Source organism: Rhinatrema bivittatum, chromosome 2 (assembly GCF_901001135.1).
Source record: "Rhinatrema bivittatum chromosome 2, aRhiBiv1.1, whole genome shotgun sequence".
Lineage (NCBI taxonomy): Eukaryota > Metazoa > Chordata > Amphibia > Gymnophiona > Rhinatrematidae > Rhinatrema > Rhinatrema bivittatum.
The window spans coordinates 461,839,018-461,866,271 of record NC_042616.1 but is presented as its reverse complement, the minus strand read 5'-3'; the positions used below and the strand labels follow the sequence as shown (position 1 = coordinate 461,866,271).

General features: G+C 42.1%; 1 protein-coding gene across 1 annotated transcript in view; it reads right to left on the bottom strand.

Annotated features, from left to right (window-relative positions):
• Positions 1–27,254, bottom strand: part of LOC115083333 (glutamate decarboxylase 1-like) — a 170,374-nt gene that overhangs the window by 45,995 nt on the left and 97,125 nt on the right. The window contains exons 9-11 of the mRNA XM_029587135.1: positions 21,742–21,806; positions 21,572–21,650; positions 15,013–15,162 (exon numbers count right to left, since the gene is read on the bottom strand). Of these exons, the coding sequence (XP_029442995.1) occupies positions 15,013–15,162; positions 21,572–21,650; positions 21,742–21,806 (294 nt within the window). The remainder of the gene's footprint in view (positions 1–15,012; positions 15,163–21,571; positions 21,651–21,741; positions 21,807–27,254) is intronic.

Below are 27,254 nucleotides of genomic sequence, written 5' to 3'. Positions count from 1 at the left end.
GCTTTTGTTAATTAGAAACCACAGATTTTGTTATCATGATTTTCATCTTGCTATTCATAATTATGGCTGTCTTATCCTGGATCATTCTTTTTCAGTTAAAGTAAACATTTTTTTTCAGATAAATACCACAGTTGGACTCCATGTTTTATTTACAGTACTAGTGCCTTTGTCCTTTGAGAAGACTTGTCTTCTGAGAATATTCTGACCAGTCCAAGAGAATGGGGTAAGAGTTTCATGCCAGAAACTGTGGCAGCAGTGGTCAAGAAGATTGAACCTCCCCCACTGCTGGTTGAACCCCAGCATTCCCAGGAGCTGCTATGGGCATGTTGGCATGAAAGAAAGGTCTGGGACAGTAGTGAACAGCCCTGGTAACTATGTGACCCCTCCTTTATTCTGTGCACCTCATGAAGGGGAAGGGGGGTTACAAAAATACAACTGAAATAGTTTTATAGCTATTTCATGGTATGATTTACTTTGATTCACTTCTAAGCAGTACTCATTACTCAATATCAATGATGATGACAATTCCCTTCATAATCAGCACATCTCTGCTTTTCACAGCTATGAAGGGTCATTTTCTACTACATCTCCAAATTTCTCCCAGAAGTGGCTGGTGTTAACATGCGACAGGGCAATTGCATCACCAACATGTGAGCCCCTCTTAAAGAAAGGATAAAACTTCTGCAAAGCAATTCAAGGTCTCAGTCTCCCTTTCTTACACACATATGTCCACTGTGAAAATTATCACACCAAACATATCCGCACACATATACACCTGCTATTTAGTGCACAGAAATTTTTCTGGAAATTCTATATGTATAGTTTTAAAAATGGAAAAATATGCACACAAGTAAAAGTGAAGCTACTTTCATGTAAGATTAGCAACTCTGTAGATGGCAGGATATTCAACCAACAAGTGGAGTTGCATCATCCAATGGTGCCAACACAGACAACTCTCTCAGAGCTCAGAAAGAGCTAGAAGTATTTCTGAGCATGTGCGAGTATTCCCACAAAGTGCCTCCACACAAGTCTCCTCAGTCTTTCTAAAAGCTAAACTTCAACTTTGCAGCGAGGAGGGTGGGATCGTGTGGCTGAATATTCCTGCTGTCTCCCAGAGAACACCTGTTGCAGTTACGCAACGTCCTTTTCCCATGGACAAACAGTAGCAATTTCTGTCACACAAATGTGGACTCCCAAGCCGAGCTTGCAATACAGAATTTTTTTATCTGTTTAATATTTTAGGAATTGCAACCCCTACTGTAGAGTGGATGGAGGGAGAGTGGAAACAATTAATTAAATACACTTTTAAGGACTAACTGGTCAAAACTAGTATCCTTTCAGGAGTTGTCTTCAGGGTATTAATGTGTTGTCAAGGTATAGCTAGAGGATCGAGTAGCAGCTTTGCAAATTTTCTCTACTGAAAGGAAATGAAGGTGTGCAAAGAAAGTCAAAGTGGCTAGCACTTGGTGGGCTTTGACTTCACTGTGAAGCTGGAGACTGGATTTGGCATAGCAGTTGGACATGAGCAGTTGGACATGAGCAATTGGAAAGAGTTTGCTTCTTTAACTACCATGAGGACCTTGTTTCATTGATTAAAGGAAACATAGCTGAGGCAATTTTCTGTATGATTTAGATCTTTCTAAGTAGAATAATAATGTTTTCCTGTAGTCCAATGTGCACAGAGCTTGCTAACCTCTGCTGGTATGAGGCTTTGGAAAGAAAGTTAGTACAACTATGGATTGATCTAAATGAATTTGGGAAACCACTTTAGGCAAAAGCCTTGATTGAGTCCTTAGTACCACCTTATTCTTAAATCTTGAGTATAGGGAGCTTGGAGCTCGCTCATCCTATAAGCTAAGTTTACTAATATTAAAAATAATACTTTCTGAGAAATAAGTTTGAGATCCACAGTTACTAATGGCATAAATGGAGACTTCATTTGTCAAACAAGTATGACATTTAAATCCTACAGTTTAGGAAAAAGTTTTAATGGAGGACAGCAATGTGTTTTTATTCTGTGTGTTTCGAATCTTTATGATTGTTTTGTTTTTTTTGTACATCGCTTAGATTCATGTTAAGTGATTCATAAATTGTAATAAAGATAAAGATCTTTAATGAATCTTGTGACTATCAGATGTTGAGAAATTAGAAGGCTGAACAAGTGATGATGATATGCTGAAATGGCAATTAGGTGGACTCTGACTGAATTAGTATCCAAAACAGATTTTGCAAGACTAAGCAGCAAAGTTGAGGATGGACAATTAAATTGATCTTCTTTTTGAGACATGCACCAAATACAGAATTTTTTCCATTTTAAGCTGTAGGAATGTCTGGTGAAAGACTTCCATGCTGCTAGAATGACCTCCTTAACTTCTAAAGGAAAAATTAAAGCACATACTAGGGATGTGCACTGATTTTTTTTTTCATATTGTTTTCTTTTTGGGTCGTTATCCATTTGATTTTGTTTTTAAAATGGTTCGGGAGGTATTTATTTATTTATTTATTTATTTATTTATTTGTTTGTTTGGAGTTTCTTCTATACCGATAGCCGTTTGCACATCGTATCGGTTTACATACAACATGGAACATATAAGCAGAGCCAATTATATTTAGGCAGAGCCCTTACATGGAATGATAACAACTATAGGAGGCAATTTCAGGTTTCCCTAATTTATTTAGGTTTCCCTAATTTCAGAGTTAGTGCACACTAACTACAGTCACTCCCCCTTCTCACTACATGTTAGTGTGCACTAAGTCCCGTTAGTGTGCCCTAACTAGTTTTCCTAATTTCGGAGTTAGTGCACACTAACATGACTTAGTACACACTAACTAAAAATGTTACCAGTAAGTGAAAAAGTGTCAATTGGGGAGCAGTTTGTTAGCTAGAGGTATGGTTTGCATTCCCAGTGATTACCTTCTTAGTTACTTGTTTGTGTTGCCAAGGTTGCAAGATGGTGTTTGTGAGGGGATAGCCAGTGCCTGGTAACAAGTGTAAACAACAAGTGATATAATAATAGCATTAAGTTCTAGCCAGCAAAAACATGCAATGCAAATGCATATTTACAATTTGCCAATCCTTTTGTATTTTAGGAAAGAGAACATGGCATTTTGTAATTATGCATACTTTGAATTCCCTTGTTATGAGTCTGTGTGTTTGGGGGGTGGGGGTGACTGGGGAGGGAGGAAGTGACTTGGGTGAATGTATGGGGTGATAGGTGGAAGAGAGACTAGTTGGGGTGGTGACTAGAGAGAGAGATTCAACCTGGTGTGTGTGTGTGTGGGGGGGGGATAATTTGTCACCCCATACAGTTAACCCAGTCACCCCCCCCACACACACACACACACACCAGGCTGCCTTTCTCTCCCACGTCACCCCATACAGTCACCCCAGTCACTTCTCCTCTCACCAGTCCCACCCCACACACAACAGGCTGACTCTCTCTCACCAATCAACATGCCAAGCAGTCTCTCTCTCCCATCATCCCATATAGAAACCCCAGTTCCTCCTCCCTTACCAGTCACCTCCACACACCAGGATGCCTTTTTCTCATCACTCACCAACCAGTCTCTCTTCCACCTGTCACCCCATACAGTCACTCCAGTCACTTCCCCTCTCACCAGCCACCTCCACATACACCAGATTGCCTCTCACCAATCACTACCCCAATCAGTCTCCCTCCAATCTGTCACCCCATATAGTCACCCCATTCACCCCCTCTCACCACTCACCACTCCAGTTTCTCTCCCACCTGTCACTCCATACAGTCATCCCAGTCATTCCCCCTCTCACTAGTCACCCCTTCACATACACACACCAGTCTGCCTCTCTCTCACCAGTCATTACCTCAACCAGTCTCTCTCCCACCTGTCACCCCATTCACCCCAGTCACTTCCCATCTCACCAGTTACTGCCCCTTCAGCCAAACATACAGACAGACATCAGGGGAATTAAAAGTATGCCAATCCCTTTCCTAAAATACAAAGAGATTGGCAAATTTTAAAATATGCATTTGCATTATATGCTTTTGCTTGTTCTGATTAGAAGTTGATGGTATTATTATATAACTTGTTTGTTTTCATTTGATACCAGGCACTGGCCACAAATACCACCTTGCAACTTTGGCAACACAAACAAGTAGCTAAGGAAAAAGCCAATGGGAATGCAGAACCATACCTCTAGCTAATGAACTGCTCCCCAATTAACACTTTTTTACTTATTGGTAACATTTCTAGTTAGTGTATATTAATTATAGTTAATGCGCAATAACTCCAAAATTAGGAAAACTAGTTAGTGCACACTATGTCCCATTAGTTTGCACTAATATGAAATACTCATTTTTCCAAAATGTCATCATTTTTATTTGTTTCGTGGCACTCCCGAAACAAAATGAAATAGACAATTTCATTGGCATTATCTAGTTCATTGAAAACGAATGCACGTCCCTAGCACACATTAATCTACTTTCAATAAGCCTGCTGTGAGCACTAGAAACTGAAGGTTGGGATGAAGAAGAGTTCTTTTGTTCTATATTAGAAGATTTGGGAATATTTGTAATTAATTAATTAATTTGTTTGTTGTATTAATATACTGACATTCGATCGAAATATCACATCGGTTTACATATAACTGAACATAATAAGGCAGGGGCTGCTTATTTTACATTGTAACATGGTAACTTAGTAATTTCGAAAGATAGATTACTAGTAGTAATCCTACTAGTTGAGCAATGGATTGGTGTTGAAGCCATGGAAACCATATCTGATGTAGCCAAAGGGGAGCTGTTAATAGTAATTTCCCATTTGACTTTTCTTTATTTGAAATGAGTGGTAACAGAGGTAAAACATACATTAGTACTTGACTCATTGGGATGGAGAAGGCATACAGTGCTATAGAATTGGGTGCTGGTCTCTTTGAACAGTAAAGGGGGAGCTTGTGGTTGAATAGAGATGCAAAGAGATCCAATCATGGAACATTCCAGAGATAAAAAATAAATTGAGTGGCGCTGGTATGCAGGGACTATTTATGAGGCTGAATGTGAAAACTCAATCGGCTGGATTTTAAAAGGCGGCGCGCAAAAGCCCCGGGACGCGCGTAAGTCCCGGGGCTTCACAAGGGGGGCGTGTCGGGGCATGGTGCTGGCACGGGGGCGTGGTCGAGGCCTCCGGACCAGCCCCCAGGTAGGGTGATGGCACGCCAGCAGCCCGCTGACGCGCGCAGAGTTACACCAGCCTCCGGCCAGCGTAACTTTGCCAACAAAGGTAGGGGGAAGGGTTAGATAGGGCCGGGGGGGGGATGGGTTAGGTAGGGGAAGGGAGGGGAAGGGAGGGGAAGGTGCAGGGGTAGAAGGAAAGTTCCCTCCGAGGCCACTCTGATTTCAGAGTGGCCTCGGAGGGAACGGGCAGCGTGCGCAGGGCTCGGTGCGCGCAAGTTGCACAAATGTGCACCCCCTTGCGCGCACCGTATCTTATAAAATCCGGTGTACTTTTGTTCACGCCTGGTGCGAGAACAAAAGTATGCACGCGCGTAGATTTAGAAAATCTACCCCATGAGTCTATTAAAATATAGTCCTTCCCCAGAAAACAAATGGCAGTAAGAACTATTTTCAACAAAATTGCTCAATTCTACACCTTGCATGCTTCTTTGCATAGCTTTGAGGACTCTGGTCTCCTTTGTTGATGTAGTACATTTTTAACTCACTGTCTAACTGAACTTATACTACCAATCCCTTAAGAGATATTTCGAAAACATGAATTGCACTGAAGATCGCACTTTGCTCCAGAAGGTTTATAAGCAGGCTTTATTCTTGTATGGTCCAAATCTCTTGAGAACAAATGGAATTGAGATGTGCTCCCCATCCTTAATAGAGGCATCAATGGTTAGTATTGAATCTGTGAATGATGCAGCCCCCCCCGACGATTCCATTTTTGGGCCCGATGGATGCCCATGTTATGCTTAGCAGTCCGCTGTCGGGGACTCAGCTGCTGGAGGGTAGAGGAAGGAGAATTTGAGCTCCCCTCTCTCCCAGGCTCTTTATCACCTTTGAGCCTTGTCGAGGGAACACCACCCGGTAATCCTGCCACCGAGATGCTCAAGAACTGGGGGAGACTGCGATACACTCGGGAAGTGTTGAGCCGTTCATCGTAGGGGACGGTGGAGCAGCGGCAGCATCAGTGTATCCACTGTTCGATCTGGGACAGCCGGGTAGGAGCAAAGTATGAGATGATGGTCTGAGAGGTTTTGAGAGTGCCAAGCCGGAGGAATCCTCGTCAAAATTACCATCATTGATACCTGTGGTTCAAAGTCCTCTATGTTTTCCTTAGAGACTATTTGGGAATCAATTATTGATCTTCGGAGCTCAATATTTCTGCAGCTTTCTCCTATGTTATCAAAGTATAAAGATCTGGAGGAAAAGGTTTTGATACTTTCCAATACAACGAATGAGCTGGGTCAACAAATTTCAGCTATAAAGAATCAAATGAGTACTGTTCAACAGTCGCAGTCTGTTATGATTAAAGAAAAGATTAATATGGCTTTAAGGATTGAAAATCTTGAGAATGCAGTCAGAAGCAGGAACTTAAGACTTATTAATTTTCCTCTAGTTCCCTTAATACCACCTATTTAGGAGGTATTTAATGGAGACTTTACAGGTGCCAGAAAACTCAATCCCTCCTGTGTCTAAAATTTTCTACCTTCCGCAGCTCAAAAGAGCTGAAGAGGACACACAAACAGAGGGAATAACATCATTATTTCCAGCTGTAGAACCAAATGTGGATCTTTCAACTATATTAGAACATCAGATACAGAACTGGCTGTACCATCTACTCATTGTGACTCTGGCACTTGAGCCTGATAAAGATTGGCTAATGAGACTATATTTTCATCACAGATCAGAACTATTTTTTCAGTGTAAAGTTAGAGTTTTCCCAGATGTTTCGAGGAAAACTCAAAAAAGGAGAAGGTTATTTCTTTTGATGAGACCGCAAGTTCAGTTACTTGGGGGAATTGTCCTTTTGAAATTTCCATGCAGGTACATGATTAAATATCAGAATAATTACTATATATTTTGTGATCCCCCACAGTTAACTCAATTTTTGATTGGGAAGACTCCTAGGGCGGGCAGTAACCCCCAGTTGTAATCATCTCTGCAGTTCCCTATAGTTTGAAGACTGATATAGGATTACAGTTTTTCTTCTTTGATATATTAACTTTGGGTTGGGACTTTGATCCCTCTCATATTGAGGACTGGGTATTATGGGTACAAGAATGTTAAAAAAAAAAAAAATCTTTTAAATTAATGCTGTTATGCTGCATCTTATTCTGTCCCATAATTAATGTCTTGTATCATTTGAAAATGCATAAATTAAAAAAAAATTCATGTAAGGAGTTTGGAGAGATACATCTTGTATAATATTGGTTGGGACTGCTGGTTTCAATATTGCTTTAAATGTCATTGAACATGTCTCATATGTAGCCTTGAAAAGGCTGTGACATGAACCAAAGCAACCATTGGTCCCAACATTTCCATGAAAGCTTTGGCCAATGCTGATGTTCATTTAGACAATGAGTGTAAAATTTATGATTATGGTGGTCATTTTCAGAATTGGAAGAAGAGCTTCCCCCTTCATAGTATCTAGATATGCTCCTATGAAATCTAGGTGGTGAGTTTAGGAGAGAGTTCACTTTTGGAAGATGATAATGCACCCAAGTGAATGAAGGGTTTGAAGCATGAAGGAAGGGGAAGTCTTTGATTCCTGAAAGTTCTGCTGAATATTAGCCAATTCTCTCAACAGGGGAAAAAGCAAAACATTGGTTTTCTTCACATAGGCAGGTATTTTCAATACTTTTGGACCTGTCACTAGTCCAAAAAGGAGAATTTGATATTGATAATGTTGTTCTTCCATAGTACACTTCATTTATTTATTTTAAAGGTTTTTGTATAACAATTGCCGTTTGCACATCGTATCAGTTTACAAAGAAACATTGTGCAATTAGAGGGTTTACAAAGAAACAGTGCAAATAGAGTGGAGCATTACAGATACATGCATCATATCAGTTAACATACCAATTATAATATGAGGAATAAAAGTTATATAGAACAAATTGATATCATATAGGTATAGTATAAGTAAGAACTTAAGAACTAAGTACAACTCAATGGTTTACCAGGAACATTGAGCTTATTATAATGAGGTATAAACATTCGACGTAGCGGTTGGCAGGGGAATAAATAAGACAGCTAAAATAAAGAAGAGAGGAAATTAGGTTCAGGAGTATATAACAGGATGTGAGAGGGGAGTGGGAGAAGAAAGCTAGTTAAATTAAATACTTGATGGTCGGAAGATGGATACATAAGAATTACATGTAAGAGTGTAAGAGATTAACCAAATGGCAGAAAATCAAGGAAGGAGGTGTTAAATGGACTAGAGATGGATTTGCAGAGGGAAAAGGGGTGGGTGGTATTAGTTGAAGGCTAGTTTAAAGAGCCATGTTTTAAAGTTGTTTTTTTTATTTCTGCAAGCAAGGCTCTATGCGGAGGTCGAGGGGCATTCTGTTCCACAAAGTGGGACCAGCTAAGGAGAATGCTTGGGCCCTTGTGGAGAAGAGATGTGTGAGTTTGGGAGAGGGTGTGTATAAGATTCCTTGGTAGGCTGATCTGGTGGGTCGTCAGATTTATGAAAACGGAGTGAGTCATGTAGCCATTGTATATTTTCATTGAATAGAGTCTTGTGTATGAGAGTTAGGGTTTTGTATTGAATTCTCGAGGCAATAGGGAGCCAGTGGAGGTCTCTCAGAATGGGAGTAATATGTTCTTTTTTACGAGTATTGGTGAGAATTCTAGCTGTGGCATTCTGGAGGAGTTGAAGGGGTTTGATGGATGAGGTGGGGAGACCAAGGAGTAGGGAGTTACAACAGTCAATTTTGGAGAATATGATGGTTTGAAGAACAGTTCGAAAATCGGAGAGATGAAGGAATGGTCTCATTTTCTTTAGTACCTGAAGTTTGAAATAGCAATCTTTTAAGATGGTTTTAACGAATGGTTTTAAGCTTAATTGATTGTCAATCATAGTGCCTAGGTTGCGTGCGTGTAGGGAGAAGGGTTTAATGGACGGAGGGGAGAAGTGGTAAGTGTGGTTGTTCAGGGAAATGACAAGGAGTTCTGTTTTACCCGGGTTAAGCGCAAGGTTCAAGTTGGTGAGGAGCTGGTTGATGGAAGTGAGGCAAGCGTCCCATGTTTTAAGGGCCATATGTAAAGAGTCAGAAAATGGGATGAGAATTTGGACATTGTCCACATAAATGTAATGAGTGATGTCTAGGTTAGTTAGTAGTTTGCATAGGGGTAACATGTAGATGTTGAAGAGGGTAGAGGATAGTGAGGAGCCTTGGGGAACACCACAGGTGATGTTGATAGGATCAGATTCATTGTTACCTATCAGACCTTGTAGTGTCTGTTTTCAAGGTAGGTTTCAAGCCAAAGAAGGGCTGTGCCAGTTATGCCGATGTCCCCGAGTAATTTTAAGAGTTTTGTGGCTGATGGTGTCAAACGCAGACGATATGTCAAGCATTGCCAGGAGATAATAGTGACCTTTGTCCATTACTTTAAGAATGTTGTCGGTGATATTAGGAGAGTTTCTGTGCTAGGGATGTGAATCGTTTTTCGACGATTAAAATTATCGTCCGATAATTTTAATATCGTCTTAAACCGTTATGGAACACAATACAATAGAGATTCTAACGATTTATCGTTATAAATCGTTAGAATCGTGAGCCGGCACACTAAAACCCCCTAAAACCCACCCCCGACCCTTTAAATTAAATCCCCCACCCTCCCGAACCCCCCCCAAATGACTTAAATAACCTGGGTGTCCAGCGGCGGTCCGGAATGGCAGCGGTCCGGAACGGGCTCCTGCTATTGAATCTTGTTGTCTTCAGCCGGCGCCATTTTCCAAAATGGCGCCGAAAAATGGCGGCGGCCATAGACCAACACAATTCCACGGCAGGAGGTCCTTCCGGACCCCCGCTGGACTTTTGGCAAGTCTTGTGGGGGTCAGGAGGCCCCCCCCAAGCTGGCCAAAAGTTCCTGGAGGTCCAGCGGGGGTCAGGGAGCGATTTCCCGCCGCGAATCGTTTTCCGTACGGAAAATGGCGCCGGCAGGAGATCGACTGCAGGAGGTCGTTCAGCAAGGGTTCCGGCGCCATTTTCCAAAATGGCGCCGGCTGAAGACAACAAGATTCAATAGCAGGAGCCCGTTCCGGACCGCTGCCGTTCCGGACCGCCGCTGGACACCCAGGTTATTTAAGTCATTTGGGGGGGGTTCGGGGAGATTTAATTTAAAGGGTTGGGGGTGGGTTTTAGGGGGTTTTAATGTGCCGGCTCACGATTTTACGATTTTTCACGATATTTTACCCCCCCAAACGGCAAACAATACGATTCCCTCCCCCTCCCAGCCGAAATCGATCGTTAAGACGATCGAGGACACGATTCACATCTCTATTCTGTGCTGCGGTATTTGCGGAAGCCGTGTTGAGAAGGGGAGATAATCTTAGGGTCATCTAGGTATTCAGAAATTCAGATGTTGACTATTTTTTCGGTCATTTTGGCAAGAAAAGGCAGGTTAGAAATGGGTCTGAAATTGGATGGATCGGTGGGATTAAGGTTGGGTTTTTTTCAGTATGGGTTTGATGACAGCCTGTTTTAAGGTGGAGGGAATGTTACCTTGAACAAGGGAACAATTAATAATTTTAGAGATGGGTTTTGCTATTATTTATTTATTTATTTATTTATTTAACACTTTTTTATACCGACCTTCATAGTAAATAAACCATATCGGATCAGTTTACATAAAACAAGGGTATAACAGAAGCAATAAATAAAAGTAATTAACAAGAGAAGAGAATAAGATAAAGTTACATTTAACAAGGAGTAAAAAACTTGGGAAGCTTAAGAGCTGGAAGGAAGTTAAAGGCCAAAAAATAATTAAAGAAGCATAGTCCAAAAGGAATTTGGATTAAAGCAAAAGATGCTTTAATCAGTAAGTGCCAGAGTTCTTCGTTTGAATGGTTGTAAGACTTTAATCTTCTATGTCCAAGTGTGGATAAAGAATATACTGGGAATAGATAGGAGTTTGGTTGGGATAGTGTCTGAGGGGTGAGAAGAGGATTTGGTTTTCTTTAGAAGGGTTTCTATTTCAAAGAGGTTGCTTTGAAGAAGTCAAGATTGGTGGTTAATTTTAAGGGGGGAAGAAAGGTAGTAGCGGAGTCATTGGGAAATTTAGATGTAATGGAGGAGATATTTTCTATGGTCAATGTGTAGGAAAATGTGTGTTTAAGCATCCTTGATATCCAAATATTGGAGAATTATACCTAGAATGATCATTTAGAACTTTTCACTTTTGAGATATGTTTAGATCTCTTAAATCCAAAATATGATGTAGGCAACCCTGATTTCTTTGGAATGAGAAAGTAAATCCCTTTCCTTTTTCCAGATTCAAAACTGGTTCTCTATCAATGAATGATAGTAGGGATGCTAGCTCCATTCATAGTATTTGAAGTTGTAGCACAGGAACTGAATATGGTGTCTGCAAAGTGTTGAAGGGTAGGTTTTGAAAATTCAGGCAATATCCTATGTGAATGATTTTCAGTATCTAGTGGTCTGTGGTAATCTGTAGGGATGTACAGCCTCAAAATAATCTGTTTTAGTTCATTAATTCATTTCATAAGCCACAGTCAGAAGTCAGGTTTGTCTCAAATGAAAAAAATATATTTTCATTTGTTTGTTTTATTTGTTTTTTCATTTAAATTGAAGTCAAAAGGGGAAACAATCCATAGGCCCCATTAACTTCAATGTAAAAAAAATAAATGGCCCAGGCTTAGACTCGACTCTGGGATCCAACAGAATGCCAGGTCTCATAGTTGAGACTGAGGCCCAAGACTGGTTCCTAGCTCAGAGATCTAGACCGAGGCCCAGGCTTGAAGCTGGGATCTCGGCTCAAGTCCAGGTCCCATCATTGAGGCCTGGACATTGGGGCCAGACCAACGCCATATCCCATCACTGAGCCATAGGCCTAGGCTTAAATTGAGGAACAATGCCCTAACCTATACCATGGCTTCACATTGTGCTTAAGCACAATATCAGAACTTGGACCAAGGCCAGGTCCCAACAACAAGGCTCAGACCCAATCAGGTCCTGGCCCAAGACCAGCTCCCATTGCTAGGCCTGGGCCTCGGAGATGACCGCAACCATGAGCCAGGCCCCAGCATCCAGGTCTGAGGCTGAGGCCTGGACCATGGCTGGGTCCCATTGGCGAGGACCCAGGCCCAGAGGTCTGGGATGGGATTTGGTCTTGAGCTGAGTCTCAGCATCGGGCTTGACCTAGGTGATGGCACCTGACTGTGGGCCGGACCCCAGCCTCGACTTAGGCCCAGGCCTTGGCAATGGGATCCGGCATCATGTCTGAATCTCTGCAATGAGAGCTGGCCTAAGGCCTAGGCCTTAGCATGGGACCAGCTGAGGTCTGGTCATGCAAGAGGTCATTTTATTTTTATATTAGATGAATACAAAGATACCCAAAAACTTTCAGGTATTTTCAACAGAGGCTTTTTTTTTTGTTCATTCTCTTCATTTGTTGAATTTTCTTCTTTTTTTTAAATACATGCACATCCCTAGTAATCTGAGACTATTGGAGTGTCCCCTCATCTGGAAATCTTCCCTCCTCTGGAAGAATTTCAAATGAAATTGTATTGAGAGAGTTGTTGGTCAAATACTAAGGCTAGGTTTCTATGAAATTTGTTTATTAGACCTTGGTTGAGCTCTTTCCCTTGTACATGATCTGCTTTTCTGCTGCTGTTTCTGAAAGCTGGGCATATTCCTCTGATAAAAGTATGGCTAGTATTTCTTGTGAGCACAATACTACCTTCTAAATGATTGTGGTTAATACCTGTTTTGAAGAGGTTGCTGGTCAGACGTAGCCACTGACGGCATTTAAAGGGTTGAATAGTGATCTTTTATTAGGTCAACCATCGCTTTCACTTTCTATCCATATACGTTATCTCTGGTCCAAGGTGCATCTACTTATTTCTTATGCATGTCTTTTCTGAGATCGTATACTTTTAACCAAGCAAGTCTGGCCTCCAGCTATAGTTGAAAACCTTGAAGTAGTATCATATACATCATATGAAGATCTGATATGATGTTTGGCAAATTTTTGCAGAGAAGACAATAGAAATGTAAGCTTCAAGTCTCTGAACAAGAGGGCTGCAGGGGACATTCAATCAAATACTGCACAGTTAGCAACATCATGTGAGGTTACTGAAATCAAGGCTCGACATTTGAATTCACACTTCTCTAGCAAGGCTTTGCCACTGCCACTAAGTTTATCCCTGTTTTTCCCATCTATAGAAGTATTTTTGCATTTTTGGGATCCTCCCCCTGCCTTTGTCTTTCCCATTTTTGGGTTGTGTCTGAGGGATATACATTGTTGCCTCAGCATTTGCAAGGGCTCCTTCTTTCTCAGAGAACTGATCAAGAGGCCTCCTCCCCAGTGGATCATTCCAGAGGTGTTGAAGAGATGTTAGTTTTTTTTAGAAGGAGTTTTAAAAAACGTTGAAGATATTTTTGCTAGGTTCTACGAGGAGGTTTAGTTGTTACTACCTCTCTAGAAGAACTTGATATGATCTGCTTGGGGGTTACCTGTGCCCATTACACAGGAAGGCATAGACTCTGGGAGTGAAGATGATTACTAGATTTTTGAGGCCAGTTTTGCATAAGGTTAGTATCACCTTGCTATAGTAAATGGAAGTTGGCTATTTTATCCCACAACCAATAAACAGTGGATGAGGCTCTTGATTTTTGGTAAGGACTTCTTGGAGATCATTGTGGAGATATCTAATATTTTGGAATAAGGGGATTTTTTTCATTCCTACCCTTTGCCTTATGCTGCTGCTGGAGAAAACTTTTCCACCCTCCATGGGGGAGGGATTTTGGAAACTAGTTTGGTTAGTGAAAGAAGAGTGAATAGCAGAGATGCTGTGGACAAAGAAACCACTGCTTTTGTTATGATTTTTAATTTTGCTGTTCAGAATTTTTACGATCCTAGCATGGCTCCTTATTTTTAAGTTAAAGAAAATTTCAGTTTAACGCCATCTTTTGTCTCAGTGCTTTAATCAACAATGCCTTTCCTCCAAGACAACTCTTCTATTTGAGTATTTAACAACAAATGAAAGAGAAAAAAGAAAGTTAGGGTATGAGTACATGACCAAGACTTTGTTACCCAGTATTGCCACATTCATATAAATAAATGGTACCTTTGATTTATAAAATATAATTTATTATACAATTAGTTTAATACATTTTTTAACCATTTATTATAGCAATATATCCAAATATACCCATAAAAATGCTCCCAAATATATCCCTATTAGGATCCTAGTTTCAATGATTCAAGGTCATCTTCTTCAGGAGATACTTTCCCATTAATCCCAATTTCTTACTCTAACTGTTGCTTTAAACTACAATCTTAATATTTCAATTTGATCACCAATATTATTATTCCATAAACATGAACCATCCGTTCTATTAATTGTTTCAATAATTGAAAATATCTAATTATTTCATACATCCTTTTATAATGGATTGTTGTAATATGCGCTGCTCCTAGCAGAAATCCCAGTAGGTCAAAACAACTTGTTTGATCAAAACCTTCAACTCAACATCATTTCCCCAGTGGCTTATATTTAATGGTTTTACATTTCACCATCTTGTTATAATGAATCTTGTCATCTCTTTCATTTTTATACCCAACGTGATTTGTAGTGCTTTCCTCTGAACATATCATTATCAATATGGTGATCTCAACGTTGCAAGATCATGGTCCTCTATATAGGCTGCATGATACATAGAAAATGCCATTAACAATTCAAAAGGGAATTTAGGTTTAATAGAAGATTTATAAATGATTAGCTATGAATTACTTTATAAGGAGGTTCACAGGTGTTTCTTTATTGAAAATGACCTACCTTTGCTTTCCACATTAGCCAGAGTTTGAAGACATCAACATGTCGACCACACTGTATTGTCTTATCGCCTGTATCGTAAGCTATATTATATTGTTTGTCAGGCTGGAACAGATACCCTGCATTCAAATGGTTGCATGCATGCAGAAGACCCTAGAAGATAAAATTAAAACATTTTATTGTGTTTATTACTACAATTGTTACCACTAATAATAATAGTAGTATCGCAATGAGAGTTTCAAGTTAAAGTAAGATAAGCTAGATCTTCTTGGAAACATATCCATGGGAATACCTCAGGGTTTGGCGATCTAATTAATGTTGTTTGATTTATATATTTTGTCTCTTTGTTCAAACTTGCCATCCTTTGCAGGAGAGTTTAAAATCTATGCAGACAATATATAGCTATTCTGCCATATAATCTTTAGAAGGATGCCTGTGAGCAAATAATCCCTGGCTAGGGCAAAACAATCTGCACCTAAATCTTGCTAGAACTGAGACCCAGTTTTCTCTAATTAAGGAGTAGACCGGGAGGGAACTTTCCTTTACTCCTACCTACCCTACCTACCCTCCTACCTACCCTTCCTCCCTTTTCCCCTCTCCTCCCCAACCCCTAAACTAATCCTAACTAATCCCTTTTTTTTTAAATTTCAATTCTTACTGCTCCTCTGGAACAGAGAAGCATCTTCTATGCGCCAGCTGGCTGCCGGCACATGCTTCCCCGGGACATCGTCTAATGGTGCTGTCCTGGCCCACCCCCTGACCTGCCCCTTTGTTCAGGCCTGCCACTTCGGCATGTATAGGGGGATACGCGCATGGCTGGGCACTTTAAAAATTGCACACTGCATGCGCAGGGCCCAAGCCCATACAAAACCCCTGACTTTTACATATACAGGGCTTTTAAAATTGGCCTGTATATGCAGACATACCAAAAGATGTGTTACAGGCTTTGCAGTTACTGCAGAATGATGCTACACATTTAATAATGGCCAATCCAGTATGAGAGCATATTACACCAGTTTTGACGCAGTTACACTGGCTGCCTATTAGAGATTAGAGATGTGAATCGTGTCCTCGATCGTCTTAACGATCGATTTCGGCTGGGAGGGGGACGGAATCGTATTGTTGCCGTTTGGGTTTTAAAAATATCGTGAAAAATCGTTAAAATCGTGAGCCAACCCCCTAAAACCCACCCCTGACCCTTTAAATTAAATCCCCCACCTCCCGAACCCCCCCCAAATGCTTTAAATTACCTGGTGGTCCAGAACGGCGGCGGTCCGGAACGGCCCCCTCAATTGAATCCTTTTGTCTTCAGCCGGCGCGATTTTGCAAAATGGCCGCCGCAAAATGGCGGCGGCCATAGACAAAAACGATTCGACGCAGGAGGTCGTTCCGGACCCCCGCTGGACTTTTGGCAAGTCTTGTGGGGGTCAGGAGGCCCCCCAAGCTGGCCAAAAGTTTCTGGGAGTCCAGCAGGGTTCAGGAAAGCGATTTCTTGCCGCGAATCGTTTTCCGTACGGAAAATGGCGCCGGCAGGAGATCGACTGCAGGAGGTCGTTCAGCGGCGGTACGGAACCCGGGCCATCGGCGCCATTTTTGAATGGCGCCGATGGCCCGATAAAAACAAAAACCCACCCGACCCTTTAAAGATGACCCCTTAGCTTCTCCCACCCTCCCGATCCCCCCAAGACATTTTAAAATTACCTGGTGGTCTAGTGGTGGTCCCGGGAGCGATCTCCCATTCTCGGGCCGTCGGCTGCCAATCATAAAGATGGCGCCGATGGCCCTTTGCCCTTACCATGTGACAGGGTATCCATGCCATTGGCCGGCCCCTGTTACATGGTAGGAACACTGGATGGCCGGCGCCAAAGATGGCGCCGGCCATCCAGTGCTCCTACCATGTGACAGGGGTGTCATCTTTAAAGGGGTCATCTTTAAAGGGTCGGGTGGGGTTTTTTTTTATCGGGCCATCGGCGCCATTTTTGAGTGGCAGTCAAAATGGCACCGATGGCCCGAGAGCAGGAGATCGGTCTCCGCGCCCCCACTGGACCACCAGGTACTCGTAAAATGTTTTGGGGGGGGTTCGGGAGGGTGGGGGAAGGTAAGGGATTAGTTTTATAGGGTCGGGGTGGGTTTAGGGGTTGTTTTGGTGTGCCGGTTTTCCCGCCCTCCCTCCAAATAACTAACTCCTGTTAGTGGACACTAACGGGAGTAATGATTTTTCACAATAAATAGTGAAAATTTCTATTATATCGCGCACTGTAACGATTTTTGACAATTTAAAAAATATCGGACGGTTTTTTTAAATCGTCAAAAAACGATTCACATCCCTATTATATGACAAACGTGGAGGAGTCATGGAGTTATGTAGAATGGTAGAACAGAGGTGGGAGCCAGTCTGTTGAAGTCTTCTTGGTCCCAGGCAACATCAGGGCTCATTGCTGTCTGCTCTTGGGAAGTACGGAATCTCTATCCTACACAACTCCATGACTCATCCTCAGTTGTCACAGAGCAGCTGACGTTAGAGAAAGATGCAAGTAGACAGAAGTGCATAATCATGAGGCTGCGTATTGGGCAGAACCTGTCCCCTGTAATCAGCTGTATAAAATCGCCACCTATTCAATGCACCCAAAACTTAGGATGCTACATAGGATGGATAATTTGTATGCCTAATCTGACAGCATCTACATATGGCAGAGTAAGCCTGAGGTGAGGTGGCCTTGTGTGGCAGGCTCTGTGTCTACTAACCAGGATATGTTTTACAGATAAATGGTTAAGTAGGCCTCTGTCTCAAAAAGTAGAACCTCTAATAGGTGTGAGGGCAGGACTCCTGCTACCTCCCGCCCCCAGCTATCAACAACACATGGTCACAGAACCCTCCCCCAATCCATTTATCAGTTGAACCTGATAGTAGCTGCCATAAGGGCACCATTAGCCCTCTCTCTTCCCTCCATGCCAGCATCCCCAAATTCACTGGGCAGCATCTAACTGCCCCCCCCCCCCCCTCAAAAAAAAACCACACACACACAGATGCCCTGGCAGTGGAAGCCCTTCCAAATAAGGCACACCCACAATTACCAGTACAAATAGGTCTATTCCAGGTACTGGGTGGAAGAACCTGAGGACAGGGGGGAGGTGCACACTACAGGTAGATATGTATTCATCTGCCAAGGTGAAACAGCATATCTGAGTTCAAATGCTGCCAATTTTTATACCCCCAATCTGAACTCTATGAATAAACAGTGTCAGGCTAAGGTGGAATATTAGGTAACAAAGCATGAGGCCATTTTCTCCTCCTCCTACACATTCACCTATCTGAGGCATCCATCATAAAGCATAGAAGCAGATGCTTGATTGTGTCAAAAGTCCATATCTGCTAAATGTGTATGCATACAGTGCATGCTCTGGTGTGTGTATTGTTGTGGTAAGGAAGGGAACAACTAGCCCTACATCACCCACAGACACTGATATAGACAGAGGCTAACACAGCACGTCACTCACCCACATGCACACAGACCCACAGATCTGTTCTGACATTGTTTTGTACAGACTACCTCCAGCACATAGTTTATCTACCCATGCCCAATAGTGATGTTCCTGTCCTGTTCATCATCAACCATCAAGCCAAGCTTGTCCAGACCTGCTAATGAGGGAGTCAGAGTTATTATTCCTCATAGAAGATTATCTACACCTGGCAGCATGACAGACATCTGTCAAAAGAATATATGATAAGTAAATTGTCAGAGTTCTAGACAGGGGGTTCTCTAGCCCTCACAATGAGGTGAACCTTTTGTTTGGTGACATGTTGGTGCTATTGTAGTCATCACTATATATATTCTGACCTATAAATTTGTGATGTGACTTTGTATTCAAGTGAAGACATGACAACATCCTATTCCCAAGCAGCCTTCAGATAGTCAAACCAGAAACCTTGTCTAACCTCCCCCAGTAGTTAACATAACCAGCATGATAGCTCAAGGCCTAATGTCCTCACCATCTGTAAATGAGAGTTGACTGTTTACTTTGCTAGGTGTAGCAGGGCTCTGCTGTGTATGGTTGTCTGCATCCCCAATGAGATCTGTTAGTTTCCACTGACCTGTGATAAGTTTTTGATTGCCTTGATTTTTGAAATGGGCTTTCCAAAAGGATGTAAGTAAAGGGCTGCGAAGTGAGCACTCTGATGTCAGCACTGCTTCAGAAACAGCTCAGGCAGTACTATCACCTGTGTCTTTGCAGGCCCATGTGACACTATGTATCTATGTACATGTGGATATCTTAACATACACACAGATGTGAGTTGGGAAATCAGGCTGAAAATGTGCAGTCTGTGATTGATGCCTGTACGTGTCAACTTGTAACTTCAGCTTGTGCCTTTAAGCAGCTGAGTTACTAGTGATTTGTAGGGATGTGCATTCGTTTTGAACGAATGCACATCCCTACAAATGCCGTTTTGAACGAATGCACAATCCGCAACATATAGGTCCCTATTCGTTGTATTTGTGGGGTTCTGAAACGTATGGTGAACCCCCATGAATGCAACATATCATTAACGAATAAACCCCCCACCCTCCTGACCCCCCCAAGACTTTCCAAAAGTCCCTGGTGGTCCAACGTGGGTCCTGGAGCGTTCTCCTGCACTTGGGCCGTCGGCTGCCAGTATTCAAAATGGTGCCGATAGCCTTTGCCCTTACTATGTCACAAGGGCTACTGGTGCCACCAGGGACTTTTGGCAAGTCTTGGGGGACCCACCTGACCCCCACAAGACTTGCCAAAAGTCCCTGGTGGTCCAGTGGGGGTCCAGGAGCGAACTCCTGCACTCAGGCCATCGGCTGCCAGTATTCAAAATGGCGCCGATAGCCTTTGCCCTCACTATGTCACAGGGGCCGACCAATGGCACCGGTAGCCCCTGTGACAAGTAAGGTCAAAGGCTATCGGCGCCAGGGCCAATTGCCTAAGTATAAAGGAATTATGCCTGGCTCCCGGGTATCTGGCTACCACATCGAGGATGCGCATTCGAGTGTCACAGACCACTTGCACATTAATAGAGTGGAAGAGCTTTCTGTTGTGGTAGATCTCCTCCCTGCGACAAGGTGGGATGATGGCTATGTGAGTTCAATCAATAGCTCCCAGAACATTTAGCAAAATGGCAATGGCATTAAACCTGCTCTTCAATTCCAGCAAGTCCTGCCTTTCACGAGGGAATGCTATGTATCGATTAATGTGGGCACATACAGCTGTTATGACTTGGCCCAGATAGTGGGGAAAACAAGATTTGGGACATTCCCCAGATCACCCCGACTGTCATTTGGAAGGAGCCAGATGCCATGAAATGGAAGATGCACAAACGTTTGGTGAAGCCTGGTATAGTGTGGGACCTTTCCGTGACCGGATCCAGATTCCTCTGATTTCTTCATATAATTCCATGATAGAATGAGAGCTGAGGTGAAACCCGCTAACCACATGTTCCTCCGGCATGTCCAGAAATGTGATGCATGGATGAAAGTTGCACTCCCTGTATCGCAGCCATGGCCTTCTGTGTGGCCAGTGCTGTCGGGGGCCAGGACTCTCAACCAGCAGGCCTGGTGGCTCTGGCTCTAGTGCTGGGACTTCCCTATGAGGGCTTTGAAGCTCCCTCGCCTGTTGTTGTGGTTCTTGTTCTTGTTGCTGTCGCAGCCACCGAGCAGCCTTAAAAAGCCACTATCTCACTACAAGTAAACTCCCCCCTAACATTGTAGCTTTAGAAGGACAGGCCAGGTAGGAAAAGGTGCAATCTGATGTTTGACCCTATAAGTGAGTTACAATGACTGATTCTAAAATGTTTGTCAAAACTGATAAAGAAGAAATAGGTCTAAAATTCAAAATTGATGTAGCCCTGTTTTTTTTCAAAAGTGGTAGGACAACAGCTAATTTAAGCGTGTTGAGGACACAGCCTTCTGAAATAGAAAAATTAACCAAGGGGTTCATATTCTGTAGGACATTTAATGGACAAGTTATTCATCTGCAGGTAACTTCCCACTGAATATACTTGCTTAAAATTATTCAACTAACCATGGCCGGACAACTTTTTATATCTCCGGTTATGTATAAACGTATCCAGCCTTGTGGGGCCATATAACTTTGGACAAAACTGGAAATATTCAAACAACAATATATACGATTAAGGTTTGTTCCCGTTAAAAAAAAAATTGCAGCCTGTCCCGCGCCTCCCTCTCACCTCCCAGCTCCTAGGGGGCTGAACTAGTCACCTCCCAAAAATGTCCCATTTAAAGTACGATGTGAAATTTGTGCCGCGGGGAATCCCCTGCCCCTCACCCATCCCCTGCTCTGACTTTCCTTCTAACTGTAAAAATTCAAAATTGCACCCTCCAGATTGACCCCCCCCCTCCATGCCCACCCCTACCCTTCCCCTCCCCCCCCCCCTTCGCCCCATATCTTTTTTGCAAGTTTGCCTTTAGGATCACGGTAGCCTCCTGCTTCTGGGGAACGCCTCTGCAGTTGTCAGAAGCGGCGGTCCCAGATCACGGTAGAAACCAAACGCATAGATAAGGAAAGGACAAGAATTTACCTTTTCACGAATCAGGATGACAGAGCACTGAAGTGGAACACCCATCATTTTGTGTGGATTCCAGGTGACAGAATTGGCCCTAGGTGATAAAGGTAATCATTTAATAAATTAAGGCCTTGAGAGATGCTTATGTACTAACAGTGAGCAAAATCCAACTTTCAATCACTTACCTCTCAATGCCATTAAGTTTGAAGGCATGTTTTTTTGACATCAATAGTCCACCACCCCAGGCTGCCTACAAGAAATACGATAGATGTGAGGTATAACAACATGAGCATTTTTGCATGTCCCTAATTTTATAATTGCAAGTAAGTTACCATTTGTATTTCTGTTTTCGAATAAAATCCAGCAGCATGACAGATGACTGGGAGGACAAACAGAAGTGGTAGCTGGGAGGTGGCATGAGAAGGTGACACCTTGAACAGCTGGGGAGGCAGGAGAGAATGAAGCAATGGGTATGGTACCAGTCCTTTGTCTGCCAGGACAAACTATATCTTTTTTGAGATGTGGTGAACAGAATTGCACAGTGTATTTGATGTGTGGTCTCACCATGGAGCAATAAAGAGGCATTATGACACCCACCATTCCCTTCCTAATAATTCCTAATATTCTGTTTTCTTTTTTTGTCCGGCACAGCACACTGAGCCGACAATTTCAATGTATTATCCACTATGATGCCTAATGCCTAGATCTCTTTCCTGGGTGAAAATCCTAGATAGAATTTAACATTGTGTAGCTAAAGCAAGGGTTATTTTTCCATATGTATCACCTTGCACTTGTCCACATTATATTTCATCTGTCATTTCGAAGCCCAATCTTTCAGTCTCTCAATGTCTGCAATTTATCACAATCCGCTTGAGATTTAACTACTCTACATAATTTTGTGTCATCTGCAAATTTGATAACCTCACTTTTCATGCCCCTTTCCAGATCATTTATAAATATATTAAAAAGCACTAGTCCAAGTACAGCTCCCTGAGGCACACCACTGTTTGCCTTTTTCCACTGTGAAAACTGACCATTTAATCCTACTCTCTGTTTCTTGTCTTTTAATCAGTTTGCATCCACAAAAGGACATTGCCTCCTATCCCATGACTTTTTAGTTTTCTTAGAAGCCTCTCAGGAGGGACTTTGTCGAACACCTTCTGAAAATCTAAATAGACCACTTTTGTCCACATGTTTATTCGCCCCTTCAAAAAAATGTAGGAGATTTATGAGGCAAATCCATGCTGGCTGTGACCCATTAAACCATGTCTAACTAAATGATTTGTGATTTTATTCTTTATAACAGTTTCCATGATTTTTCCCAGCACTGAAGTCAGGCTCATCAGTCTTTAGTTTCCCAGATCACTCCTGCAATCCTTTTTAAATATCAGGGTTACATTGGCCATTTTCCAGTCTTCAGGTACAATGGATGATTTTAATGATAGGTTACAAATTAATTGAAATAGGTCCTAAATTTCATTTTTTTAATTATTTCAGAACCCTGGGGGTGTATACCATCTGGTCCAGGTGATTTACTACTTTTGAGTTTGTCAATCTGGCCTACATCATCTTCCAGGTTCACCATCATTTTGTTCACTTCATGTGAATCATCACCCTTGAAAACCAACATCCTCTTCAGTAAATACCAAAGCAAAGAATTTGTTTAGTCTTTCCTCAGTGGTCTTATCTTCTCTAAGAGCATCTTTAACCCTTCAGTCATCTAAAGGTCCAACTGACTCCCTCACAGTCTGCTTTAGATATATTTTAAAAAGTTTTTACTGTGAGTTTTTGCCTGTACTGCCAACTTCTTTTCAAATTCTATCTTAGCTTGTCTCATCAATGTCTTACATTTAACTTGCCAATGCTTATGATTTATCATATTTTCTTCTGATGGGTCCTTCTTCCAATTTTTGAAGGAAGATCTTTTGGCTAAAATAGCCTCTTTCACCTCACTTTTTAGCCATGCTGGCAATCATTTGACCTTCCTTCCAATTTTCTTAGTGCGTGGAATACATCTGGACTGAACTTCTAAGATGGTATTTTTTTTGAACAATGTCCATGCCTGTTGTACACTTAACTTTGTAGCTGCACCTTCAGGTTTGTTTTTTTTTTGGGGGGGAGGGGTGGGTTTAAACTATTTTTCTCATTGTATCAAAGTTGCCCTTTTGAAAGTTTAGTGCTAGAGCCACGGATTTACTTGCTGTCCCCCTTCCAGTCTTTAATTCAAATTTGATCATATTATGATCACTATTGCCAAGCGGCCCCACCACCATTACCTCTCTCACCAAATCCTTTGTTCCACTAAGAAGAACTAAAATTGCTCTTTCATTTATTCTATCCAGGAACTTTATCTCTCTAGCATGTCCGGATGTTTCACTTACCCAGTCAATAATGGGGTAATTGAAATCTCCCATTATTACTGCACTACTAATTTAGTTAGCTTTCCTAATTTTTCTTAGCATTTCTCTGTCCATATCATTTTGGCCAGGTGGACAGTAGTATACTCCTATTGCTATACTCAAGGGATTTCTACCTATAAAGATTTGCTTGTGCATTTACGGGCCGATACAGTAAAAATCGTGGGAGAGCCAGGCGAGTGCCTGCTCTCCTGTGTGCGTGATTCAGTAAGTTAATTTATTTAAATTAGGGTCCACAGTAAAAAGAGGCACTAGCGTGTCCCTAGCACCTCTTTTTGGACAGGAGCAGTTTTTACTGCTTTTCTATGCACTTCCCCAGCACCGGCAGAAATTAATGCCTACCTTTGGGTAGGCGCTAATTTCTTAAAGTAAAATGTGTGGCTTGGCTGCACATTTTACTTACTGTATCGCACGGGAATGACTATATAATAGGGCCATCAACATGCATTTGCATGTTGTGGGCGCTATTAATCTCGGGGGGGTTAGACGTGCGTTTTCGATATGCTATTACCCCTTACTGAATAAGGGGTAAAGCTAGTGCATCAAAAACGCGCGTCCAAATGCTGGTTAACAGTGTGCTCCACCGGAGCGCACTGTACTGTATCGACCTGTTAATCTCTTGCAGGATCTTTATCCTGCTGGACTCTATGCCATCCTGGACATAAAGCGCCACCCCGCCACCAAGTTGCTCCTCTCTGAAATTGCGGTATAATTTGTACCCTGGTATAATACTATCCCATTGGTTATCCTCTTTCCACCATGTCTCTGAGATAGAAACATAGAAATATAGAAAATGATGGGAGAAAAGGACCAAATGGTCCATCCAGTCTTCCCAGCACGCTTATGGTAGCATCTGCTGTGCCATACAAGTCACCCCCTTACTTATTTTCCCAAACTGTCAAAGTCAGGGCCCTTGTTGGTTACTGTCTGAGTCCAATTCCCTGTTACCTCTTGCCTTTGAACTGGAAAGCAATGTTGAAGTTGCATCCAAAGTATCAGGCTTATTGGTTAAGGGTAGTAACCACCACACCAGCAAGTTAATCCCATGCTTATTTATTTTCCCTGCATGCGTATTTGTTTTCCCAGACAGTAAAATCCATTGTCCTTGTTGGTTGCTGTCTGAATCTAATTCCACTTTTCCTCTTTCCCCCCTGCTGTTACAGTAGAGAGCAATCATGGAATTGCATCAGCAGTATGAATGCTTATTGGTTAAGGGTAGTAAATGCCACACCAGCAAGCTACTCCCATGCACTCTTTTCTTCATTTCCATCTTCTAGTCTTTAGGGATTCATAGTGTTTATCCCATGCCCCTTTGAAATCTTTCACAGTTTTTGTCTTCACCACCTTCTCCGGAAGGGCACTCCAGGCATCCACTACCCTCTTTATGAAGAAATATTTTCTGACATTGGATCTGAGTCATCCTCCCTGGAATTTCATTACATGACCCCTAGTTCTACTGATTTCTTTCCAATGGAAAAGGTTTGTCAATTGTGCATATTAAAACCTTTCAGGTATCTGAAGGTTTGTATCATATCTCCCCTGCACCTCCTCTCCTCCAGGGTATACATATTTGGGTCCTTTAACCTCTGCTCAAAAGTCATTTGAAGGAGACCCCCCTACCATTTTTGTCACCCTTCTCTGGATCACCTCCATCCTGTATCTGTCCCTTTGGAGATATGGTCTCCAGAACTGAACACAATACTCCAGGTGAGGCCTCACCAAGGACCTGTACAAGGGGACTATCACTTACTTTTTCGTACTGGTTATTCTTCTCTATATGCAGCCAAGCATTATTCTGGCTTTAGCTACTGCCTTGTCACATTGCTTCGCCATCTTCAGATTGCTAGACACTATTACCCCAAGGTCCCTCTCTTGCTCCAGGCACAACAGCCCTTTACCCCCCAAGACGTACAGCTCTTTTGGATTACCACACCCGAGATCCATGACTCTGAATTTCTTGGCATTGAATCCCAGCTACCATATTTTCGACCATCGTTCAAGCTTTCTTAAATCACGTCTCAATATCTCTACTCCTTTTGGCATGTCCACTCTGTTGCAGATCTTAATATCATTTGCAAAAAGACAAATTTTACCTTCTATCCCTTCTGCAATGTTGCTCACAAAGATATTAAACAGTACCGGTCCCAACACAGATCCTTATGGCACACCACTTAATACCTCTCTCTCTTCATAGTAGGTTCCATTTACCATCACACGCTGTCTTCTGTCCATCAACCAGTTGTAATCCAGGACACCACCTTGGCGCTCACTTCTAAACTTCTCATTTTATTCACAAGCCTCCTATGCGGGACTGTTTCAAAAGCTTTGCTGAAATCCAAGTAGATCACATTGAGCGCTCTTCCTCTATCCAATACCTTAGTCACCCAATCAAAAAAGTCAATCAGCTCTTCCTATATATTCTCTTCAATAAACAGAGTTTTTTGTCTACTCCACCCCCCTCCATTTTCTTGTTAACTAGTGATGGTCCTTCTCCAGAGTCTTCTTTAGTGAATACCAAACTGAAGTATTTGTTTAATATTTCAGCCATTTCTTCGTCTCTCTCCACACATTGATCCTTTTCACCTTTCAATTTCACTATACTACTTTAGACCTTTCTCCTTTCTCTAATGTATCTGAAAAATGATTTGTCACCTTGCTTTACCTCTTTGGCAATCCTTTCTTCTGTTGACTTTTTGCTTTCTTGATTTCTTTCTTTGTCTCCCTCAGTTTCACCAGATATTCTTCCTTGTTTTCTTCCCTTTTTGATCCTTTATGTTTCTTGAATGCTGTTCGTTTTGCTTTTATTTTATCAGCCACCTCCTTTCAGAACTAGAAAGGTTTTTTATTTCTCTTGCTTTTTTTTACTTTTCTAACACATAGATTAGTTGCCTTTGTAATTGCTCCTTTTAGCTCGGCCCACTATTGTTCCACCTCTCTCATTTTCTCCCAATCTTCTAGTTCTCCCTCCAGGTACTTTCCCATTTCAACAAAGTCCGTATTTTTGAAATGCAAAACTCGAGTCTTCATGTGACTTCTCTGTATCCTATTTGCAATATCAAACCATACCGTTTGACGATCCCTGGTGCTGAGGTGAGCACCCACCAACATATTAGAGACATTATCCCCATTAGTGAGCACTAAATCAAGTATAGCTCCCTCCTTAGTAGGATCCATTACCATTTGTTTGAACAGAGCCCCTTGCAGGACATCCACTATCTGTCTACTTCTGTTAGATTCTGTAGAAGGGATTCTCCAGTCTATATCCAGCAGATTAAAATCTC